The 23,451-nt window shown below is 43.3% G+C and overlaps 1 protein-coding gene across 3 annotated transcripts in view; it reads left to right on the top strand.

Moving 5' to 3' along the window:
• Positions 1 to 5,242: 5,242 nt before the first annotated feature.
• TRA2A (transformer 2 alpha homolog) overlaps positions 5,243 to 23,451 on the top strand; it is a 44,742-nt gene continuing 26,533 nt past the window's right edge. The window contains exons 1-3 of one of the 3 annotated variants that reach the window (XM_050938713.1): positions 5,243 to 5,423; positions 17,322 to 17,455; positions 22,442 to 22,613. In XM_050938713.1, coding sequence (XP_050794670.1) covers positions 5,388 to 5,423; positions 17,322 to 17,455; positions 22,442 to 22,613 — 342 coding nt within the window. In that variant the 5' untranslated portion in view covers positions 5,243 to 5,387. The remainder of the gene's footprint in view (positions 5,424 to 17,321; positions 17,456 to 22,441; positions 22,614 to 23,451) is intronic. The other 2 variants (XM_050938714.1, XM_050938715.1) reach the window with 2 other exon arrangements.

Below are 23,451 nucleotides of genomic sequence, written 5' to 3'. Positions count from 1 at the left end.
GGAGGCTGGGAGGGTACTTCTGTCAGGCTGAGAAAAAGCTCCTGGCTATTGGGGAGAACAGAGTGCTGTGTGCTGTCTGCAAGCTCGTCCTCCTCTTCCTCCTCCTCATCTTCCCGTCCGCAGAATCCTCAGGCACGGCTAAGATGACTGCCACCTCGGAATCCACGGACACGGGTGGGGTACTGGTGGCAGACCCCCCTAGAATTGCATGCAGCTCAGCGTAGAAGCGGCATGTTTGCGGCTCTGCCCCAGACCTTCCGTTGGCTTCTTAGGTTTTCCGGTAGGCTTGTCTGAGCTCCTTAACTTTCACACGGCACTGTACTGGATCCTTGGTGTGGCCTCTCTGCATCATGGCCTTGGAAATTTTTTCAAAGGTTTTTTCATTTCGTCTTTTGGAATGGAGTTCTGTTAGCACGGAATTCTCTCCCCACATAGGGATCAGATCCAGTACCTCCCATGCAGTCCATGCTGGAGCTCTTTTTCAATTCTCAGACAGCATTGTTACCAGTGCTGATGAGCTCTGCGTGGTCATCTGGGCTGATCAGCTCTCCACGCTGAGCAAACAGGAAATGAAATTCAAAAATTCACAGGGCTTTTCCTGTCTACCTGGCCAGTGCATCTGACTCCAGATTGCTGTCCAGAGCGGTCACAATGGTGCACTATGGGATAGCTCCCGGAGGCCAATACCGTCCAACTGCGGCCACACTAACCCTATTCCGAAATGGCAACACTAATTTGAGCGCTACTCCCCTTGTCAGGGAGGAGTAAAGATATCGCTATTAAGAGCCCTTTATATCGATATAAAGGGCTTCATTGTGTGGACGAGTGCAGGGTTAATTCGGTTTAACACTGCTAAATTTGGTATAAACGCGAAGTGTAGACCAGGCCTCCTACACGCCTGTAATAGATATAACACTATTGCTAAAACTGGGCACAAACCATGTACTGTAAGTGTCCCATCCCTCTGAAGGATTGGGCATTTTTCTGTGTTTTGTGGACTGTACTGTTTTTATGGATTCTACGTTCATTGACTAGGGGTAGATCCATCTATTTCCAACCTGGTACTTCAGCTATTACCACCTTATGCTTTTCTACTTTTACTATTATCCCAGCCATAGGCGTGGAAAGTAGGGATGCGGGGGGTGTTGCAGCACCCCCAGGTTTTATATGGGGCCGCTGGCCCCAGGCCCAGGAGTCCACTCCCTGGCTTGAGGGCTGTCCCCATGCCCCAGTTGCTGTCTCTGTGCTCGAAGCCCTGCTCCCGGCCCTCCGACTGGGACTCTGCTCCCAAGCCTGGGGCTGTTTTGATACCATGTCAGAAAAGATCAGAGCAAACTGTTCTTACAATGATGTAAGTGCTTTATTGGTACATCCATAGGACGGACTGGGGCAACTGCTCCAGGCCCCATGCTTTGAGGGCCCCACACTTTGGGATGCAGGGTCCAGGGCGGCCTGGGGGTTTAGCAGGGGGCCTGGCACTGCCAGCAACGAGCGACCCGGCCCCAGCCTGCCCCGCTCCACCCTGCCAGCTCCCTGCGTCACTTGGGGGAGGGGGCGGAAGCTGGAAAGAGGTGGGGTCGGGTCTTGGAGGAAGGGGTGGAGTGGGGGCAGGGCTAGAGGGGAGGGATTGTCCCGGGCCCCGCACCAACCTAGAGACGGCCCTGGGTACAGTAATAACAAAATGACAGTTACTTAGCACTAATTCCAGTTATAGCAGGGGTTCTCAAAATGGGAGGTCAGGACCCCTCAGGGGGTCACAAGGTTATTATATGGGGGGCCGTGAGCTGTCAGACTCCACCCCAAACCTTTCTTTGCTTCCAGTATTTATAATGGTGTTAAATAGATAAAAAAGTGTTTTTAATTTATAAAGGGGGTTGCAGTCAGAGGCTTGCGTGTGAAAGGTGTCACCAGTACAAAATTTTGAGAACCACCGAGTTATAGTGAGGCCTGTTATATTAACTCTTCAAGTTAGGTGACCAGAGGTCCCATTTTTAAAGGGATAGTCCCGTATTTAAGCCCTCCTGCCGGTGTCCTGACTTTTTCTTAAAAATGGGCAAATTGTCCCATATATTTTGTCCCCCGCCCCCCTCAGTACTGGCGGGTCCTGCTGCTGGCCAGATCCCTGCTCACCACCTACCCACATGGGTTGAGTGGGGGGGGGTTCAGTGGCCAATTATGGGGGTGCAAGGCTGATGGCAGGGCAAAGATGCAGTGTGTGGAGCAAAAGCCAAAAGACTGCTGTTGGCCATGTTCTGGTGTGAACCCTGGCAGAAATCTGGGCAGAGAAGGTCGAGTCAGTCAGCCACCGTCCCTGTGTGAAAGAGGTGTACGGGAGTATGTGTGTGTCACCTCTCCCTGGGTGAATCCTAAAACTTTAAAGATAGGAAGGTTTGGATCCCATTGGGAACTAGGTAATGGAAACACATAACCTGCTGAGCTGTTTTCAGTTAGTCTGCAGCTTTGGGGGCGTGGACCAAACCCTGGGTCTGTGTTATAGCAGGCTAGCGTGTTTGGCTAAACAAGACAGGATTCTGGAAGTCCCAAGCTGGCAGGGAAATGAGGTTCAGAAGTAATTTCAGCACATCAGGTGACAGTCCCAAGGGAGCCCCTGTGACAGAACCCGTCACAGAGGTCAGATTTAAATAAATTGATAAGGAGATGAGGAGAAAGTATAGGTGATGTGTGTACTGGAGCATGTGTATGAGGTAAGATGGATATGTATGCACCTGGGCAGGGAAGGTGTTGGTATGTTGGGGGTTGCAGGCATAGGGGGACCACCTGCATGCCATGTTAGGCCTCCTGCATCTCACAGTGTGTGTATAGGGTTGCCAACTCTAACTGAAGCTATTCTGGGAGACTTTTTCCCCCAACATGACATGATGTCATTTTCTTAAAATAGCCCATTAAAATCTCCTGGATTGCTTTAATAGTCACCGGGAGATCGATGCTGATTCTGGGAGACTCCAGGCCAATCCTGGAGAGTTGTCAGCCCTATGTGTGTATGAGAAAAGAGTGAGAGCTTGAGCAGGCCAGTATGTGTGTGCGATTGTGGGGGGCTCTGTGCATGTGTATGTCCATTCGGTTTTGTGGGGGTTGTGCATGCTAACGTATGTGTGTGGTTTTGGGGGCTTTGCATATGGCAGCATGTGGGTGCATTAAAGAGAGCACTGTGTGTGTGTGTGTGTGTGTGTGTGTGTGTGTGTGTGAGAGAGAGAGAGAGAAGCTGTTCATGCTGCTGTAGAGTGTTGTGTATGCCAGTGTGTGTGTGCCTTATGTATGCCACTCTATGTTGGGGTAGCGTGTTGTACACACCAGTGTTTGTCTAAGGGAGCCTCATAAATTTCAGAGGGGTAGCTGTGTTATTCTGTTTCAGCAAAAACAGTGAGGAGTCTTGTGGCACCTTAAAGACTAACAAATTTATTAGAGCATAAGCTTTCGTGGGCTATGAAAAAAAAGCGCCCAGGAAAGCTTATGTGCTAATAAATTCGTTAGTCTTTAAAGTGCCACAAGACATCTCATTGTTTTTTCATAAACATTAGTGTGTGGTGAGGAGAGAAAGGTGGGACCTCATTCATGCCAGCATCTGTGTGTGTGTGGAGAAGATGGATACACACACTGTTGGGGGGGGGCTTCATGCACACTGATTAGGATGATCACCCATCTTTTATATTAAAGGACCATCCCTTATTTCATTGACTTGTTCCTTAGGGTTACCATCCATCCTTTATTTTAAGATGAATTGAAATGTATTGAAACTAATAAGTACCATTTTAAACATTAAATTGAAGCTTAAGATAATTGCATTGTCTACTTGAGGGCAGTAGAAATATACACGTGAGAGAAAAATACATGATATGCTAAGGAAAAAAAGTGTTTCCTTAAAATGTCTTTTAAAATAAAGCGTTGACCCTTATTTTTCATGTGGTTTTCCTTTATTTCTATCCAGCAAAGGTGGTCACCCTAACACTGATGTATATGTTGAGGGAAACACTGTGGACATTTCTGTGAGGAAGAGGAGGACTGTGCACATCAGCATGTGTCTCTGTGACGGTAGTGGACCTCTACACATTGATGTGTGTGTAGTGGGGGGGTTGTACACACCACACCATGTGATGTATGTTTTTTTTTGAGGGGGGTTAACCAGTGTGTGTTGTATGTGTAGTAAGAGGCTTGTACACACTGATGTGTGTGTGTAGGGGAGAAGGGGCTTGTATACACACTGATGTGTGTGATGCGGGTGCAGGTGGTAGAGGGCTCATACACATTGATGTGTGTGTAGGGTGTCAAGGTTTATACACACTAGTGTGCAGGGGGCTCGTACACACTGATGTGTGTGGCAAAGGGGCATATACTGGTATGCACACTTTCCCCCAGTATACACTGGCACATATAAGGCACACACACACTGGCATGCACAAGAGTCTACACCAACTAGGGTGACCAGATGTCCCAATTTTATAGGGACAGTCTCTATATTTAGGGCTTCCTCTTATATAGGCACCTATTACCTCCCCCACCCCTTCCCGATTTTTTACACTTGCTGTCTGGTCACCCTAACATCAGCATGCACCACAGTGTCCTCTTTACACGCACACATCTGGCTGCACACAGTGCTCTCAATGCACCCACAAACTGCCAGATGCAAAAGCCTCACAACCGCACACACACGGTAGCATACACAACCCCCACCCCAAAAAAAACCTGCGCAGACATACACATGCACAGAGCCCCCCCACAACCGCACACATTGGCCTGCTCAAGCTCTCATCTCACTTTCTGCTCATACACACGCTGTGAGATGCAGGAGTCCCAACACACCACGCTGTGTTGGGCGGAGGGCGGGGAGCTCATACAAACGGCTATGTGTTGTGTGTAGGGGGGCTTATACGTGGTGGTATATGTTGTGTGTTTGGGGGTAGCTCGTACAAACTGCGGGGGGGGGCACGTACGCAGCGGCGCGTGTTGTGGAGGGGGAGTTTATACGCAACAGTGTGTGTTGAGCAGGGGGGGAATCGTACAAGTCCCGTGTGTTAGACGGGGCCAAGGCAGAGCCTGGGTGCGCGCACTAGGGGGTCGCCCCGCAGGGTGATGAAGGGGGTAAATAGGGACAGTATCCCCACTCCCAATGCGGGCCGGGCGGACGGCTGAGAGCGGGCCTCTCCTCAGTCACCCCCCCCCCTCCGCCGGGCGTCTCCTTTGTGATTGGCGGGACGGCCCCGCCCCCCTGCGCGGTGTCGGGCGCAGACGAGGCAGAGGCGCCATTTTGCGCTGCCGCCGCTGCCTGTAGGACGGGTGTGGAGGCTCTGCGGGGAGGGAGGCAGGAAGGAGGCCGCTGCCTGGGACTCGCGTCCCCGTTCGCTGAGCGCAGCAACCAGCACCCCGCCGCCATGAGCGACGTGGAGGAGAATAACTTCGAGGGGAGGGTGAGTGGCGAGCCCGCCTGGGCCGTGCTGGGGAAGGCCGGCCCGGTCCTCCAGGGAGTGGGGGAGGGGCGAGGCGCTCTTTTCCGGCGGGCCGGGAGGCGCGTTATTTTCTCCCTAAGATGGCGACCCTGGGCGGCGCTGAGCCATCGATGCCTCTCGCCGGTACCCCCCCCCGGCGGGTTCTGCATTGGGCCGCTGTCCGCGCCCCGCTGCCCTTCCTCACCCTGCCCCCCTCTTGCTCCCCACAGTTTAGCCACGGGGCGCCCTGCTCTGCTGGCCCCGCCACTCTCATTTCTTGATGCGGGCTGTGCTCCGTGCTACCTGCCCACCTCCTTTGAGTCCTCCTGGGGTCCCTTCCTCTCACCCCGGCGAGCGCGCTCGCTCTGAGTTTCTCTCTTCTCCCCTTCTCGGGCTTCGAGTCCAGCTCGCCCGCCCCGAGCTCCCAGGTCTGCGGAATCCCACTCCTGGAGCTCCTCTACCCGGAGCTTGGGCGCCGGAGGCGGCGCGGTTGCCAGCCCTTGGGGTGGGGGGGGATCACGACGTGTCAGCGCTGGTTTGGTTGTGTTTTCTTTGTCGGGCAGTTAATGGCTGCGCCTGTGTGAGAGACGGGCCGTGTCACTGCCTGAGGAGCGCAGGGACCAGCCTCCTCTTCCCTTCCGATGGCCCGTGATCGGATTTTCCTCTGAGTCAGATTCCCGTTGCCACTTGAGGTCTCCGCTGCTGCCCTGTGTAGTTCACTGATGATCCGATTGTACCCCACTGCTTCCCCTGTGCCACCAATGGGATGTGGTGGCCCTTCGCCTTGTTAGGCTGAGCACCTCACTGACCTTTTAATGCAGTGGTTCTCAAACTTTTGTAGTGATGACCCCTTTCACATGGCAAGCCTCTGAGTGTGACTCCTCTTATAAATCAGAAACACTTTTTAATATATTCACCACTATTATAAATGCTGGATGCAAAGCAGGTTTTGGGATGCAGGCTGACAGCTTGTGACCCCCTCCCAATATAACCTCGTGACCCCTTGGGGGGTCCTGACCCCCAGTTTGAGAACCCCTGCTCTAATGGTTGCTGCAGTTTTTCTGTACATGTGTGAATGGTTTCTGTAAATGTGTGAATGGTCTCTACACTTTTTAGTGATTGACAAAGTCAGGAATTAGAAACTGCTTGGTACTGTTTGAAACATGGGACAGATGTTCACGTCCATGTGGTCACTGCCCTCATCCCATTCCTGTTTACCTCTGTTTTATCGTAGGAAATCTTTGGTATCCTCTCAAGAGTTGCTCTTGAAGAGAACTTGAGGAGCTTTTTTGTGACCTCCTCTGATGAACCAGTGGCAGCAGCTTTTGCAGCAACCTGATGCTGCCTAGGGAAATGACCACTGAAATTCTGACACTGCAGTATTGTATTCCAACAAGTATCTCTTCTGAAATAGTGTTACTTTTGTAACACTAAATAAAAATAGTCCCTAGGCTAGAAGCACAATACACTGCTATAGTATTGGCTGCCGCTTCCTCAGGTGAGGTAAACAAAAACAGTTCTAGTGTGGATTATTCTGGCAAAAGTGCCTTTGTTAGCTGTGTATTTCTGATTTAATTAAAATAATGAGTAAATGGAAAATGAACTTATATATTTAGATATCAGTTTGAAAAACTTGGGTAACAATCATGTGCTTACTTGTCAGTAGTTCTTTACAGTTTATGATGTTCTTTGAGCAGTAGTTTACCGTGAATTTTTACTATGTATTTTGGTATCTTGCTTTTTTTTTCCCAAAGATATTTTCTCATCAGTTTCTGTAGTTTAAGAGAACAGTTGTTAGGGCAGTGATGAAACTGATGAGTTTCAGAGTTACTGTAGGTTTTCCAGTCCCTGATGTTGGAATAGAAGGCATTTCTGAAGCTATGTTTCTGTGACTGCTGTTGCAGTTGGTCCCTTCTCTATTTAGAGGGGAAAGTTTACTTGTCAGTGTGTGCCATTAGCCTTACTTCAGTTCTTTTGGGAGTACACTTATCTTTATTTCCCATGATGATGACATTTCTTACATTGCCATTTGCTATGCTGGTTATTTTCCATTTTATGGTCTTCTATGCAGCTGAATGCAATGGTAGAGAAAATTAGTGATATGTTTACTTTTGTTCATATATATCAGAACAGAAAACAATCACAAACACTAATTCTCATTACTCTAGGAGTATTCTAAAATTATTTTTCATTTGTTTTTCTTTTGCTTTGTGTAAAACATTATTTTAAAGATGCAATAAATCTGTGCCTTACGTTTTCGCTTGTGAGCGATTTTGAAGATCCATCTGTTGAACACTTCTCCCAAATCCAACAAAAGTCAATTACACTAAAGTTAATTAAAATAAAATTGAAGTACTGTATGGTGCTGCTTAGTTAAGTATGTGTTCTTCACTACTTCAACCCAACCAGCCATACCTTAATCATCATGTGTCCTTGATACATGCATTTCTGAGTGTTTTGTTGTTCTAAAATAATATGAATTGAACTGAATTACTACTGTTGTGGATGTCATAAAAGCCTAGCTACCATAAAGTAACTTTAAAAAAGGTGTTGCAGATTGCCTTAAGAATTGCACAATAATGTGTAATAAACCATACAATTTAAAATTACTTTCAATTTTAAAAAATCACACATCTCTCTGAACTTATTTTATGCACTATTGCTGCAAACACTTGTTTACTGTACTTGAAATATTAGAAAAATAATTCTCTAGCTTTGTCAGTTTTACTTTGCATTTTTATGTGTATATATAGTCAGTTTCACTTTTATCCTTGTGTAACGAATAACACTTATAGGGGTGTCTTACCCATCCACATTGTAGGCTAGAACACACATGCTTAAGATAAATATGATTTGTAAAGCCACAAAATTGGGAAATCTTGGTGTAGGAATATAGGCCTACATGAGACCTAAGTAAACTATGATTTTACATTTTTTTGATTTTAACCTAAGTGGTAAGTCTGAAGCATGCAGCCAGAAAAAATGAGAAGGATTGTTTATGTTAAAACTTATAATGGCCCTGGAAATATCACTGTGACATTATTGAGGGTTTGAGCTAAGCAATGGAAATAAAGAAAACATGGTTAATTGAGCACCTGGTGCAGTAAATAATAAGTTAGAAATGCTTAGTCAAGTCTTGCAGCTAGAGGAAAATATGGCAAAGTGAGATAAGAAAGTATGGTGCAGCCCTAAATTGCTTCAGCTGATTTTAGCTAAGGTCCAATAACCAGCAGTGATATTGCTTGCGTTTAATGCAGTTGTCAGTTTTCTTTACCCTTCTGGAGACATGGCATGATGAAGGAAGGTATCTCCGAACCCTGAACTTATTGTAAGCATGTTGGCCAATGCTTATAACTGTATTATTGTTAGGATATAGAATATAAGGATATATTCTTATATTGCTCTTTTGGATGCAACTTGCACAAGTGGCCTTTGAACTAATGAAGGAATGCTTGTATGAAAACTGAGTCATGGCAAACCTTAATACAGTTATTATGGAAATTTCCATAACTTGCCAATTATAGCAATTGAAGCGATTTAAAATTATTTTGTTGAAGCTGAGTAGATTCCCAGTTGATCTCTCTTAAAGGTGATCTGCTAAGAGGGAAAATGGGCATGTGCATTTTTTTATATATGATATATATCAGTGGTTCTCAAACTGTTGTACTGGCGACCCCTTTCACATAGCAAGCCTCTGAGTGCGACCCCCTTATAAATTAAAAACACTTGTTTATATATTTAACACCATTATAAATGCTAGAGCCAAAGCAGGGTTTGGGGTGGAGTCTGACAACTGGTGATCCCCCATGTAATAACCTCACGACCCCCTGAGGGGTCCTGCCCCCAGCTTGAGAACACTTGATGTATATGGAGGACTAGGAAAGTGTGATTTTGTTTTTTTTAAATATTCTGCCTTTTTTATGTTAAAAATGACAGAAGATCTCTATGCTGAAATACACTGGGAAACTACTGAAATGTTGACCCCATTATAGCTGAAATGGTGGAAGTTGAGCAATTTGAAAAGTAAAAGGATTTTTATTCATAATGACTAAATCTATTTAACACCTGATATTTTGGATAAATATATAAAGGAAGCCTTTATTAATGATTAAATATCCTCACTTTTTCAATTACAGTGCTAATTGATGTGGCAAACACTAAGACCTTACCAAGTGAACATGGTGGTTGCTAATTGCAATGCTAAGATTAAGTCTTCCTTTTCCAGCTCCCGGGGATTGTCAAGAGTGGATTTTTTGTCATATCCCTGGATTTAAGTCTGGTTTATAGTTCCATTTTCTGCTCATATCTTAGGCCAGGGATTCTCAAACTTCATTTTACTGTGCCCCCACCCCCCTTCTAACAACAAAAATTACTACATGACCACAGGAGGCGAGACGGAAGCCTGAGCCTGGCCGAGCCCCAACGCCCTGGGCGAGAGGTCCAAAGTCGAGGCCCTAGGAATTCACCCCAGGCTGGGGGCCTGTAGCCTGAGCCCCATTGCCCAGGGCTGAAGCCCTTGTGTTTGGGTCCTGGGCAGTGAGGTTTAGGCTTTGGCTTCAGCCACAGACCCCAGCAAGTTTAATGCCAGTCCTGGCAACCTCATTAAAACCGGGTCCCAACCCACGGTTTGAGAATCACCGCCCTAGGCTCATATACTCACGAAAGAACTGTTTTCATTCTGGTAGCTCCAGTTTTGCCTTTATGTTTTGGCTCCCGAAACTGTAAGTTTTTGTCCTTCCTCAGGTTAGAGGAGTATTGTTCCTTGTTTCAGGGACAATACTTCACTAGAATCCCAGTAATCTGTGTCTGAAATAATGGTTTTATATAGTGTGTATGAGATGACATGGATTGAGTAAATTCTAGTATTGCATTTTTAACTTACTCCCTCTGCTGCATATAGGATGTTTTCAGAGAGAAATAAACAACATGGGCTTATTCACCTCTTATGCAAAGTTTGTGCAAATTCTTAGTAAATTACAGAGAATTTAAGATTTGAGTCTATTTCCTTCATATTCAGCTGGTTGTCATTAGCAACGTATGCTGCATACAATGATGTAGCTTCGTAGTGAGGTTTTTCAAAGCAGTGTACAAACTACACTTTAAGCCAGTGGTTTTAACCTTTCCAGACTATTGTATCTGTTTCAGGAATCTGATTTGTTTTGCAGACCCCAAGTTTCACCTCACTTAAAAACTACTTGCTTACTAAATCAGGCATAAAAATACAAAAGTGTCACAGCATACTAATACTGAAAAATTGCTGGCTTCCTCATTTTTTAAATAGACTTATAAAATAAATTGATTGGAATATAAATATTATACTTACTGTACTTTCAGTGTGATACTTGAGACCATTTTTCACTCGTGAGCCTTATCTGAAGACTGAACCCCGCTGCCTGGGGCTGAAGCATGTAACTTGGCTTTGCAGGGCCCTGGGCAGTTGCCCTGCTTGCCGCCCCCTAAAGCTGGCTGCACTTGTGACCCCCCGCCCGTCCCATCTCTTGATGAGTCCTCCTTCTCTTCCCTCCGTCTGAAACCCCAAAGTTAAGAAACATTGCTCTAGATGAATTGAGTAACCGGAAGGGTTGATTTGTTCGGTTTCAAAGAGGTGAATAAGCCCATATTCTTTATTTCATCCTGAAAACATCCTGTGCACAGCTGGGGGAGTATATTAAAAATGCAGTGCACCTCTACCTTGGTATAACGCTGTCCTTGGGAGCCAAAAACTTACTGCGTTATCGGTGAAACCATGTTATATCGAACTTGCTTTGATCCACTGGAGTGCGCATCTCCCCTCCCCACCGAAGCACTGCTTTACTGCGTTATATCCAAATTCGTGTTATATTGGGTGATGGTATATCGAGGTAGCGGTGTACAACAATTTACTCAACCCCTGTCATTTCATACGTAATATATAAAACCATTCTTTTAGACATAGATAACTGGGATTCTTTCCCTAAAAAAATGGTGTCTTCAGCAGATGTTTATCTTGCTAGTCAAGGAGAGATAGAAATTCCTACAAGATATGCCTATTCAGTTTTTCACCAGGTCAAAGTAGCAGTCAGATATTTTTTCTCATCTTCCTAAGTTTGTCAGTATCTTTGATTTTAATTGAGATCTCTTCCCACTCTGTATAAATCCTAACATTGGCCATAGTCCAAAAAAGTGCTGAAGCACGTATGTAGCTTTAAGCACCTGAGCAGTCTCATTGAAGTCAGTATGGTTACTTATGTGCTTTGCTGGGTCAGAGAAATTGTGGAAGGAGTATTGGCTTGAAAAGAATACTTTGCAGGTGTATCTTAAAAATATACAGGTTAAGGAAATCTGGTCATCTATTCTCTTTGCAGTCCTCTCATTGGCTCAAAAATAATTTTAGGGAAGGCTGTATCTGTAACCTTTGGTTGGGGTCAGAACATATTCTCCAAGGGCAGTCTACTGCCTCAGTAGAGACCAGACACTCCCACCAAGAATTTTTAGAGGACAACAGTATGGATGTATTTTGTTGCAGCTTTTGGAGATGGCAGTGACAGTTTTCACACATGGGTAGTCCAGCAGTTCTTTGGGAGATGCTCTGATAATCCCATGGTCTGAGTCTATAAGAGTATGAAAAAGGAGGGTAACTTTTTGTTGTTGTTAAATGTCTGAATATTCTTGTCCTGTTTGTTCCCTTTGGCTTTTCGTCTTGTTATTGAGTAATGCTGGTAGTTACTGCTAGATTGCTGTTCGTGCCATGGTTGACAGCAGGACTCTTAGGTTTCAAAAAAGGAGATTTGTTCCTGTCTTCCCTACCTTATAGAGGAGTACTTGAAAACAATCTTTCTGCAAAAATACTCACCTAAATAAACCCTAAGTAGAGCACAGAACTTCTCTTTTTGGCTATAACCATAAATATGAGTATTTTCAAAGCCCTTTTAGCTCCAGTTAATTTTTTGAACACTGAAAGGTAAGAGTTATCTATTGATAATCATGTAACTCATTAACATTGTGAGTTTAATATGTTTATCGGTATATTTTCTGTTGGACGATATAGTTGGCAAATTATCTTTTTTAGCAGCAATACATCTTTCTCCCATATATGTTGAATTACTCATAGATAGATACCTTAATATACAGATCACATTATACGATTTACAGTCTTACATTTTGATTTGTCAAGCTCTTGACAGAGTATAAGAAAAAAATAGCCATTAAGAGATCTGTTTCTCCATTTAAAGCAAAGTTGGCCGTATTCTGTGGCAAGATATTCCAGTTGATCCCTGAGTAAATAACTGTGACTGAAGGGACTCATCTGTTAGTTGTTAACCTGTTGAATGAAAACCTTGATGTATGTGCAGCTCTTACAAGTGAAATGTTAGCTACGGAGAAGTCTGAGACTGATTTTTATTTGTTCTGTGTGTAATATGTATGTTTTCTTTTTAACCAAATCAAGCATACTGTATTTTGGCGTGCGGGGGAGGAGGGTGAGAGATGGGGTTATTATGAGACATAGCCATAGTGAAATTCCATAAATTGTTTTTCCTTCCCTATTCTGCTCTTCATGCACACAGTGCTATGCCCTATTTTATCTTTTTTAATATCTCATCTCAGAAATGGGGTCCATTAATATTCATTTGACAAACTCATTCTGACACACTTTGGAGATGTTCAAGTGGTCAGTGAGAGGGCATAAATACCCCATCCCTCAAGGCTTTTTTTTCCTCTCCTTTTTCCCTTACCTCATTCTCTTCCCCACCCCAGGAAATTTGAAAGAGCATTTTTTTTAAATACCTTGCAAAAGATTCAGTGGGATATTTGAAGTACTCTGAAAGCTTGTTTTAAAGCCTTATCTGTAGTGTAGAAAATAACATGGATTATTGGGAAGGCAACAGTCAGTGTAGCTTATCTGAAATTTGTAAGGATAACCCCCATAGTTCAACCAATTGTGTATCAATGTAGACCCAACACATTGGTACAGTTGGTGCCCTGTTAACCAATACCTATTGGAGATTACAATATCCTCAGCTCGAGAATGGTCTTCAGTTTGTTGATTGTGAGTTTTCCCTCTCTGCCCTTGGTGGGCCCCCTCTCTGCTTCTGGTTTCTTCTCTTCCCAGAAGAGCCCCCCTATATCCTTTAGAAATACTTGTGGCTGTGCATGTCCTCATCTGGTGAAGCACCTGTAGATCAGTAGCTGAAACTGTACTCTGTAGCTTGTCCACTCACCTCCAGTAATGTCCCCTGCTTTAACTGTACCACTGCTTGCTTGAGGTTCATCAAAGTGAGAATGTCAGCCATAATGTGGGCCTGCTACAAGGAGAGTGGAGTTGGTCAAGGTGCTCTGTTAGCTTTGGAGTGTTAGGGAGAATCTGGTACTTAAGGTGTTGTAAGGAGCGCAGCTACTAGTTGTGCTCTTCTTGCTGCCTCTTGAGCTAGAGAGTCATCTGTGGATTGCTGTCTGAAGCATTCACTGTAACAAACTACCTGTAGTTTGTTAGAGCAAGAGGATTGACTGGTGAACTATTAATGACTCACTGAGTAGCAGATAGAAGGGGAGGCATTAGTGTAGGTGTTCTGTCCAATGGTGGCAGTGGGATGGGAGGTTAATGGTGTTTAAGAAATACAGCCCTAACTGGTGGTTTGTCACAAATTGAGGACCTTGGAGAACAGGACGGAGGGCATGGCTCAGTGGCATTTCTGTGGAGCAGGATATACTGTAAAGATGAAGACAGTGGAGAAGGGATTCTTAGTTGGCAAGTAAGGATATGTGCTGGCTTAGCTGGCAGTCCAAGATAACTGTCCACATCTTTAGGGCAGCCTTTATGTGAATTCAAATCAACGCAGGTGGTTTTTGATCTGCAAGGCCACATTCATTTAGGATTTGCCATGATGAATGTGGATACAAGGGCAAAACTTAAACCAGTTGGGGAGGCGAGTATGGACTCAAGTGTTGGTATTTCCATCAGTGCTGTACGACCATTTGAAGAGCAAGAACTGATTGCTCTAGTGTAGACAAGCCCTTATTTTTGGTGTGCTTTTTATCATTTTTATAACCTGGTGGCTGCATAGAAAATTCAAATAATCCTAGGAGATTTTTTTCCCCATTCATTGAAGATTATGTACTAAGGAAAAATCTTACTTCCTGGGACAAGAGTTATATTGTAGGACAACACATAATATAAGAGGTTTGTGGGTTATATCCATACCATAAAATGCTTGTGTACGAAACCATCAGGTCTGCTCTGTTTGCGTTGTAGATGATAAAACTTTAAAGATGCCATCTTGATTTTGAGGTGGGGGGAGAGGACAGTTTGGGGAAAGAAGGTAGGAATGGTGAGGTCTCTGGAAAAAATCCTTCCCAGCAGAAGACTTCATCTCGTATTATGTAACTCACCGGGGGTTGGAAACCTGTTCTAATTCAGCGAAAGACTTCAAGTAGAGGGAAATATTTTCTTAGCTGCTTTGCTTTCCTTAAATTATCTCATAAAACCATTATACAGATTCCTTTAATACTCCCTTTGAAGTTCTGTGAGAGTAATGTTCTCTGTTATATCAGAAAACTCTGAATGCCTGGCATTAACATATCGTATGCAGCTGCTGATAGATAATAGTTGTCTCCTCAGCTGCAGTCCACATCACCAATTGCTATGAAGTTGAAGAGGTTTGAAACTTGTAAGGACCTGTGCTCTCGCTGCAACTTGAAAATTGGAACAGTTGAACTGTCCTGTGAGTTTAAACTGTTCTAGAGCAGGGAATTGGACTAGATGACTTGTTGAGGACCCTTCCAACCCTGATATTCTATAGGTCTATGAAATAATTTAAAAATAAAACAAATGGATTATAGTTTGTTCTGTATGAAATGAGGTGGTGGTTCCTTTCAAATATCTGGCAGATACATTCATGTCAATATGACATTAATTGGAAACCATGTTGGCAGTGTCAGCAGAGTTTTAAGTTTGAATGGACAGGGATACTGAACTGTAACCTCTTATACTAGAGGTGTCAAACATAAAGCCTGTGGGCCTCATCCTTCCCGTTTTAATTTGATATGTCAGTGACACTTCTACAATTAACTTTAATCGCTGATCACTTTTAATGAGGAAGGCAGTGGGAATGATTGCTGTAGATATTGGGAATTGCTGCAGGGAATAAAGTGTAGAGAAAAGAATAGAGGAGGCTCTCAAAGACAATGAAGGGGCAGAGAAATAGAGTGAGGAGGACAGGAAAGAAAGAAAGGAAAGGCAGGAATAGTTGTGGGCCTGAAAGGGAGCATGTTCTCTGAGTGAGCTCTGGATGTGAGAATAAGGCATGGAATAGAATAAAGGTACAGAAGCCTTCCATAGTCATCGGAGGGCATTCTGAATAGTTAGCAGTCTGAATGTAGCTCTCCCTTCTTTCCCTTGAATTCTTGTTGAGGTACTATTGGGGAAGCTTGCTCATGTTACATGTTATGAGGCTCAGTAGAACTTGAAAGGTTCTTGAAAACTTGAAAGTTGGGGGAAAGCTTGCTAAATTTTGTGTATATTTAATACTTCTCCATATCTAAACATTTACAATTAATTAAAGCAAATTTAAGCCACATATGGCCACGGCTCTCTGGAAAAAAGTAGTATGGGGGGGGAGGGGGAATCCTATCCTGTTCTGTTTACTTGTTTTCCTGGTTATTTCTCTTGTGTGTGTTCATGCAAGTAAAAATGACCCTTCATGGGTTGCTTTGTAGTATAATACACATTTTATTTTAAGTATGGCTTTAATACTCAAGGGAAATAGGATAGCAATAAGGAAGAGAAGAAAATTTAGACAATCATTCACTTTAGGTTTAGTTTGGGCACTGTATGTGCCTATGTGCATAGAATTTTTTTTTTTTTTTGGACTGGGAAAGTGCTGCTTTAACATTCTGTTGAACTAAACATGGCTTAATAAGAACTTATTACAAGACTAGCATTTTAGGTATTTGATATCAAAGTGACCATTAAATATTAGGAAAACTTTTATATCAGAACATCTTAATATATTTGTGCAGATTAAATTTTTAGTACATGTTTGTATCTTGTAGAAATTCTAAAAAATAAGGATAATTCTATAATTTGAAAGGGGAGGAGGGCAGTTTTGAAACATTTTGAGAATCAGTAAACTCATTGTCAGAACCTAGAAATAATACAATTCTAAAGATTTTTTTTTTAAAAAATGTTTTTATAAAATAGTTACTTGCACTTTACCTGCTGGCTTTTCAATTTTGGTAGATAACATTCTGAACTCCAGCAGAGTTTTATAATCCCTAGTGCTTAAATATACTAAATGTTCTTTTTCCATTAAGGTTAATGTTCGTGAAGAAATTGAAGAGTTTTTTCCAAGATTGTGGAAGATAAATCAAGATAAAAGAAGGCTAATGAAAAGTATTAAAGATCAGAAAATTAAAATTGAATGGGGGAAAAAATTGAACAGAAGATTGGTCAGATAGAAGCACTTGAATGTTTTTTTAAGGCTATAATGAATTGTTTGAATTGGGGAAGAATACACGAAGTATGAAAAATGAAAAACTCAATGAAGAATGAAGAAAAGTAGAAAGCAAGAGTGAAGTAGAATTAAAAGAATCTGGAAGAATGAATGGGTCCTAGGTTAAGTAAATGTATGGTTTATGTTCCAGTGTCTGTATGATCAAGTTGTAGATGAATTTGCATGATTACTTAGTTAATAGAGAATTGGTGATCTGGTTCAAGTAGGGAATTATTTGAGGAAAGCATACAATATTAACAGTGGGTTAACAGACTGAAATTTGTTCTGGAGGGTATTGCCTAACCATTTGTCTTTCAGGAGCAATCAAAATAATATAGTTACGGTACTTTAAATGTTAGGAGTTAGGCATTTATGTGACCAGTGCCATTTGTAATACTATCTTTTTTGTTAGGAGTCTCGCTCCCAGTCAAAATCTCCAGCTGGGAGTCCTGCTCGTGTAAAATCGGAGAGCAGGTCAGGATCTCGTAGTCCATCGAGGGCTTCCAAACATTCTGAATCGCACTCTCGGTCAAGGTCAAAATCCAGGTATGTACTGATTTTGATAAAAAAAAAAATTAATTCTGCATCATATATCCGTGGGTATGATGTAAGATATGTAGAGCTTCTGATTTTCAGTTTTGACCAAGAAACACATTAAAACTCTCCAATACAGAAATCTATTACACCCGTAAACAGTGGAAAAACACTGGAAATGGTTACTTGTATCTGAAGTCTTTTCTACGTGAAGCAGTAATGTAGACTGTTGCTTAACATGTTGGGCATTAATTGGGCCCTGCTGGTCTGCACTAAAATCACTAGTGCACTTTAATATAGTGCTTTTTCAGACAGCACCATGTTCTTCTTTGAGAAGTGTCCATGTGAGTGCTTTAGGTGAATCTGCGTGCTTGTGCTTGGAATTAGAGATTTCTAGTATCGATGCCTGGTTGGGTCTCACATGCGCTGTCTCTGTCTCAGAGTACCAGTGTATAACCCATTTAGTTAGTTCATAGTTAACTGCCCTATCTTTTCCCTGCTTTTCTTAAAATAATTAATAATTCTTCTTTATCTTAGGAGTTTAAGTTTCAGTTATTAGTATACCCCTTGGTGTAATATAGTAACCCTCCCTTATGGGAGAACCTTATTCCAAAGGGCGTGACCGACTCTCCCCACCACCCTATCAGAGGAAAGAGCACTTCCCCAAAAAAGCAGCACAGAAACGGGCTCCACCTTCCCTGTCTCAGGAAGCTGCCAAAAAGAGACTTTTTCCGGCCTCTCAGACGCATCAGTATTGACTGCACCAAGACCATCCATCTCTAAGATAGTGGAACCATTCGATCCTGTGCGAGCAAATGACCCGAAGAGAGCTGGCTCAGGAAAAGGTAAAAACGGGGAAAATCCCTGCCTCGGTACTGCCAAAGCTGATCAAATGTGGCACCAAGCAGCTTGGCGCCACTACAATCTGTGGCACTACCTCCTGCCTACACAGGCATAGCGCAAGGCCCTCGGCACCGAAAACTGTGGTAAAGGTGCTGGTACCGCCGACAATACCTTCTTTGGTATCAATGCTCTCTGTACCGCAGCAATTCCTCTGGCATAAGGACCTTTTAGTCTCGTCAGCACCGGAATCTCCACTCCTGAGTACTGACCTTACTCCAGTATGCTTGGTACAGTGCCAACTTACCACACTAGCCAGATCAGCTCCTCTTTTATCCAGCAATGAGGCTAATGATGATGAAGGGGAAGTCTCCTCCCACCACTCCTTGCCTACCCCCACCAGATCAGGTCCACTACAACAGGAGTACCAACTCATACTTGAAACTCAGGGATGATATAGACACCCATGAATGCTGCCACCGTTGCCATTCCCACCACAATGGTCTTATTGGGACTCATAGGCAGTATACTGCCAACACTGTCAGCCTCCCAGTTCACACACACAGAGGGTGAGGCATTCCTCATCACCCTTTGTACCTGTACTCTCTGAACCTCCGGAAGAGGCAGTTGAGGAACTGGAGGAGACTTCAGATCGAGAGTCACTCCAGGTACCAGTTTTTCATCCTCCTCTTTGGATGAAGCTCTCATGCTTCCACAACCCACAATGGGGGGATGACTTTGAACAGTTCTGAGAACTATTTAAGAGAATAACAGATTTATTAGAAATTCCATTGGAACAAGCTGCAGAGTCCCAACATAAGTTGTTGGACATCCTTCAGACTTCAGCCTCTTCTGAGATTGCCCTACCAATAAACGAGGCTCTTATGGACACGGCCAAGGCGATCCTGCAGACCCTGGCAACAATTCTACCCGCTTGTAATAGAGTGGAAAAAAAATACTATGTCCCCTTCCAGGGAACGGAATTTTTGTTTTCCCATCCCACATCAAACTCTCCGGTGGTAGAGGCTGTGAATGAGCAGGGCAGGCAACATCACTAGAATAGGGTGACCAGATGTCCCAGTTTTATAGAGATAGTCCTGATGTTTGGGGCTTTTTCTTATATAGGCTCCTATTCCCTTCTCCCCCACCTCCTTTTCCAATTTTTCACACTTGCTATCTGCTCACCCTACTCTAGAACCACCCCGTATGATAGGGATTGGAAGTGGTTAGACGTCTTTGGGCATAAGGCCTACTTGTCAGTGACCCTACAGTTCAGGATTGCCAGTTATGAGGCACTGATGGCCAAATACAATTACACAAATTATTGAAAAATGTCTGAATGTATGGATCATCTCCCTGAGGACAAAAAAACAGCAATTCAAAGCAACCTTGTCGGAAGGCCACCTTCTCGCTTGAACAGTCTGACAAGCCTCTCTGGACAGGGCAACACATTCCATCGCCACAGCCATAGTCATGTGACAAGTTTCCTGCCTCCACTTCTCTGTTTTTCCCAGAGGTACAGTCTACCTTCGAGGATCTCCGGTTCGAGGACCCAAAGCTGTTGGCCGCCAAGATTGATGAGTCTCTAAACACGTTAAAAGATTCCAGTGTGACTCAGATCGTTGAGCATTTATGTACCTTCTCAAAAGAAAAAACTAGAAGTATTATTTGGCATAAAGAACAAGATCTGCACCCTACATCCAACCTCAGAGGCAATATGACCCAGAGAGACCATTCTCTTCTCAGCCCCTTACAACCGAACAACCTCCTTCTAAACAGTGGTTTCAAGGATTTGGTCCAGGACTAGAGATACCGCCAACATTTTCTATTGCTGGAGGCATCCAACACAATCCATCCATTTAGAGACTGTCTGTCTGACTCATTCCACCCAGCGTGGAGAAACATCATGTCAGGCAAATGGGTACAGGAAATCATCGACACTGGCTATTCTATCCAATTTGCCTCCATCCTCCCTACCAACGCTCTCTGCCCCTCGTTATGGATCCTTCTCATGAACACCTACTATGACAGGAGGTAAACCATCTCATACCTGGGGCAGTGGGGAAAGCATCATGCCCCGGCGGGGGGGGGACAAAATGTAAGTTGGCACAGGGTGCCATTTTCCTAAAGACCAGCCCTGACTACACAATATACCTACCTTCACAAATGGAAAAGATTCTATACATGATACCAGAATAGGCAAACAATGGCAACTACCTCTCCTTTATCAGTGGCATTGGATTACATACTAGATCTCAAGGAAATCTGGTGTCTCATTGAGCTCGATCAGAGTACATCTCACAGCAATCACGGCGTTCCTTCACAGAGTGGACACGTTCTTGATGTTCGCCCACTCTACCACTAAAATGCTTCCTCAGTGGTGTTTCTAATCTTTTTAATCTGTAATACGAGCCACTATTCCATCGTGAGACCTCAATTGGGTGCTGCAATGCCTTATGAGGGCCCGTTTTGAACCATTAGTGACATGTTCACTTCTCCGTCTTTCAGTGAAGGTGGCCATCCTTGTTTTGCTATCAGATCTGCCTGACAAGTAGAAGAACTGAGGGCCCTCGTGGCGCATTCCCCATACACACAATTTTTGAACAAGTTACCCTATGACCACATCCCAAATTCCTACCTAAAATAGTTTCATCATTACATTTGAATGAACCCATCCATCTCCCATCATTCTTCCCAAAACGTCATGGGAACAAACACTTTATATCCTGGGTGTCTGAAGGGCACTAGCTTTTTACATTGAAAGGACAATGTTTTTCCGGAAGTTACCAAAGTTATTTCTTTCTATCACGGAAGGATCTACAGGTGATGCCATATCCAAACAAAGGCTGTGGAAATGGATCTCCAACTGCATTAACTTTTGCCATCAATAGTACAACCCGCCCCCCCGGGGACCCATACAAACTCCAACAGAGCATTCTTCACATCAGTAGCCTTCCTTAACAGTGTGCCTGCTATGGACATCTGCAAAGCTAGCAACCTGGGCATCAGTCCATACATTCACCCAGCACTATGTCACAGAGCTGCACTCTTCAGACGTTCTACGGCTGCAACTCCAAAGCCCCTCCCTTCCATCAACAGGCCCTGCTCTACAGTCACCTAAAGTGGAGCACCCAAAGGGACACTCCTTGAAGAAGAGAAGGAGGTTACTCGCCCTGTGCAGTAACTGAGATGCTTCAAGATGATAGTCCTTGTGGGTGCTCCACTATCTTTCCTCTTCCCCTCTACTTCAGAGTTTCTACACCAGAGACTGGAGTGGAGAATGAGATCAAATACTTCAAATCATACCACACTGGTTTCTTCATAATTACTGTCAGACAATAATTTCTGTGGTTTGCCAAAACTTTGCAGGTCCTCTGACTAGCAGGTAGTCGTGAGGTGTTAGAGCATAGGTTTCATAAGGAGCATGAATGATATGAATGCCAAAAGACCATGAATTGAACCGTGCAAATTGTCAGACATTCTTTGGCTGTTGCAGTATGTTTTTCTTGGACTGTTAGGCAATGAGAGTTGTACCCTACCGGTGACTATGATACTTGTGTGTGAAACAACATAATTTGTAACAGTTTTGTACCATCTTACTGAGAACAGCTGGACATGTGTGAATGATGTGAAGAACAACCCACCTACCTGAAACTAGCATGATCCTTCTGGCCTTAATTTTGTATTACTGTTGAGCCTAGGCTTACCTCAGTCATAGAAGTTAGACAGAAAAGCCCTGCTAGATCTGTCCATCTCCCTGCTGATGTAAGACTGTTTCTTAAAACATAGTATATTGGGCTTCCATATCACTGCATGTTATAGATGTCATTTTATATTAACATGCTGTGTGTGTAAGCTTAAAAATCTCTTTAATTTAAAATATATGCTAGTTCACATGTGAAAAGTGTACTTGCCTTGTGAGTTTGAATCACATTACTGATCAGTCTCAATGCAATTTTAAACTACTACAAATCTGCAATTGTCAATCTATAGTTATATTAAGAAGTAGAATTTAAACAATATTTTAAATGTAATTTGTGTATGTGGTGATAGTGAATTTGTGAACTTTCCTTTAGGGACAAATAATCTTTTAAATTTAATTTGTTACATGTATTTCACGTATGTATATACACCTGAAAACTTTCTTCTTCATTGAAGGTCCAGATCGAGAAGACATTCTCACAGACGTTACACTCGCTCCAGGTCCCATTCTCATTCTCATTCCCATAGGAGACGATCTCGAAGCAGATCGTACACACCCGAATATCGTCGCCGAAGGAGCCGCAGTCATTCTCCAATGTCTAACCGAAGAAGGCACACTGGCAGCAGAGTATGTGGTATTAATCAAGGCTGAGTATTTTAAATAAATAAATGATGTAAAGTATAGCTCCCTGTGGACATTTGTCATAAAAGAGGCTAGGTTTTTTTTAAATGCTTATGAGTTTACTATGTTTTCTTCATTGATGTGGATGAATAAGGCAAGAGGAACTCCAGGAGATGTCTGCCTCTAAGACTGACTGAAGGAGAAAGAGATTCCTGGATTGACTATTCATACCTAACTAAAGAAGGGCTATGATTAGGATGCATTTCTTGTGCCTTCTTGGTGAAGGAGGTGCTCTGTGTGCTCACGTCTTAGTGCATATGGAGTTAATCAGTTCTGCTAAGTGCTTTGTCTGGATGGGATGTGGAAACATAATGCAGGAATCTGCCTATGTAATGGTTCCAGCCAGAGGAGTAAAGGTATCTAGCCTTGCCCCAAAGTCCCATCTGCAACATGATAGCATGTTAGGGGAACAAATCTGTTAGTGTTTGATGAATAAAAGTGGCATGGATTTTTGAAGAATAAACATTGGTTTAATTTTTTTTGAAATAAACTACACTTTTATTTGGCTACAGTGTAAACATGTTTATTATGTATACTTATGAAAGGCAATATCTAAATATCTCACTTTACAAACAAACCAAACCCCTATTTTAAAGATGTGCAAGGGGGAATAATAGAAGGAATAAAATTATTTACCTAAGATTAGACATTACATTGGTAGGATAGGATCATGACTCCTGGTTCTCTGCTTAAACCCTTAGACGTTATTTCCTAAGAAAGATATCTAGACTTCTCTGACATACTTGACCCTGCCTCGGATTAACTTTTATCTAATGAAATTTCA

Source organism: Gopherus flavomarginatus, chromosome 2, assembly GCF_025201925.1.
Source record: "Gopherus flavomarginatus isolate rGopFla2 chromosome 2, rGopFla2.mat.asm, whole genome shotgun sequence".
In the NCBI taxonomy this organism is placed as follows: domain Eukaryota; kingdom Metazoa; phylum Chordata; order Testudines; family Testudinidae; genus Gopherus; species Gopherus flavomarginatus.
This window is presented reverse-complemented; position numbering and strand designations above follow the sequence as displayed.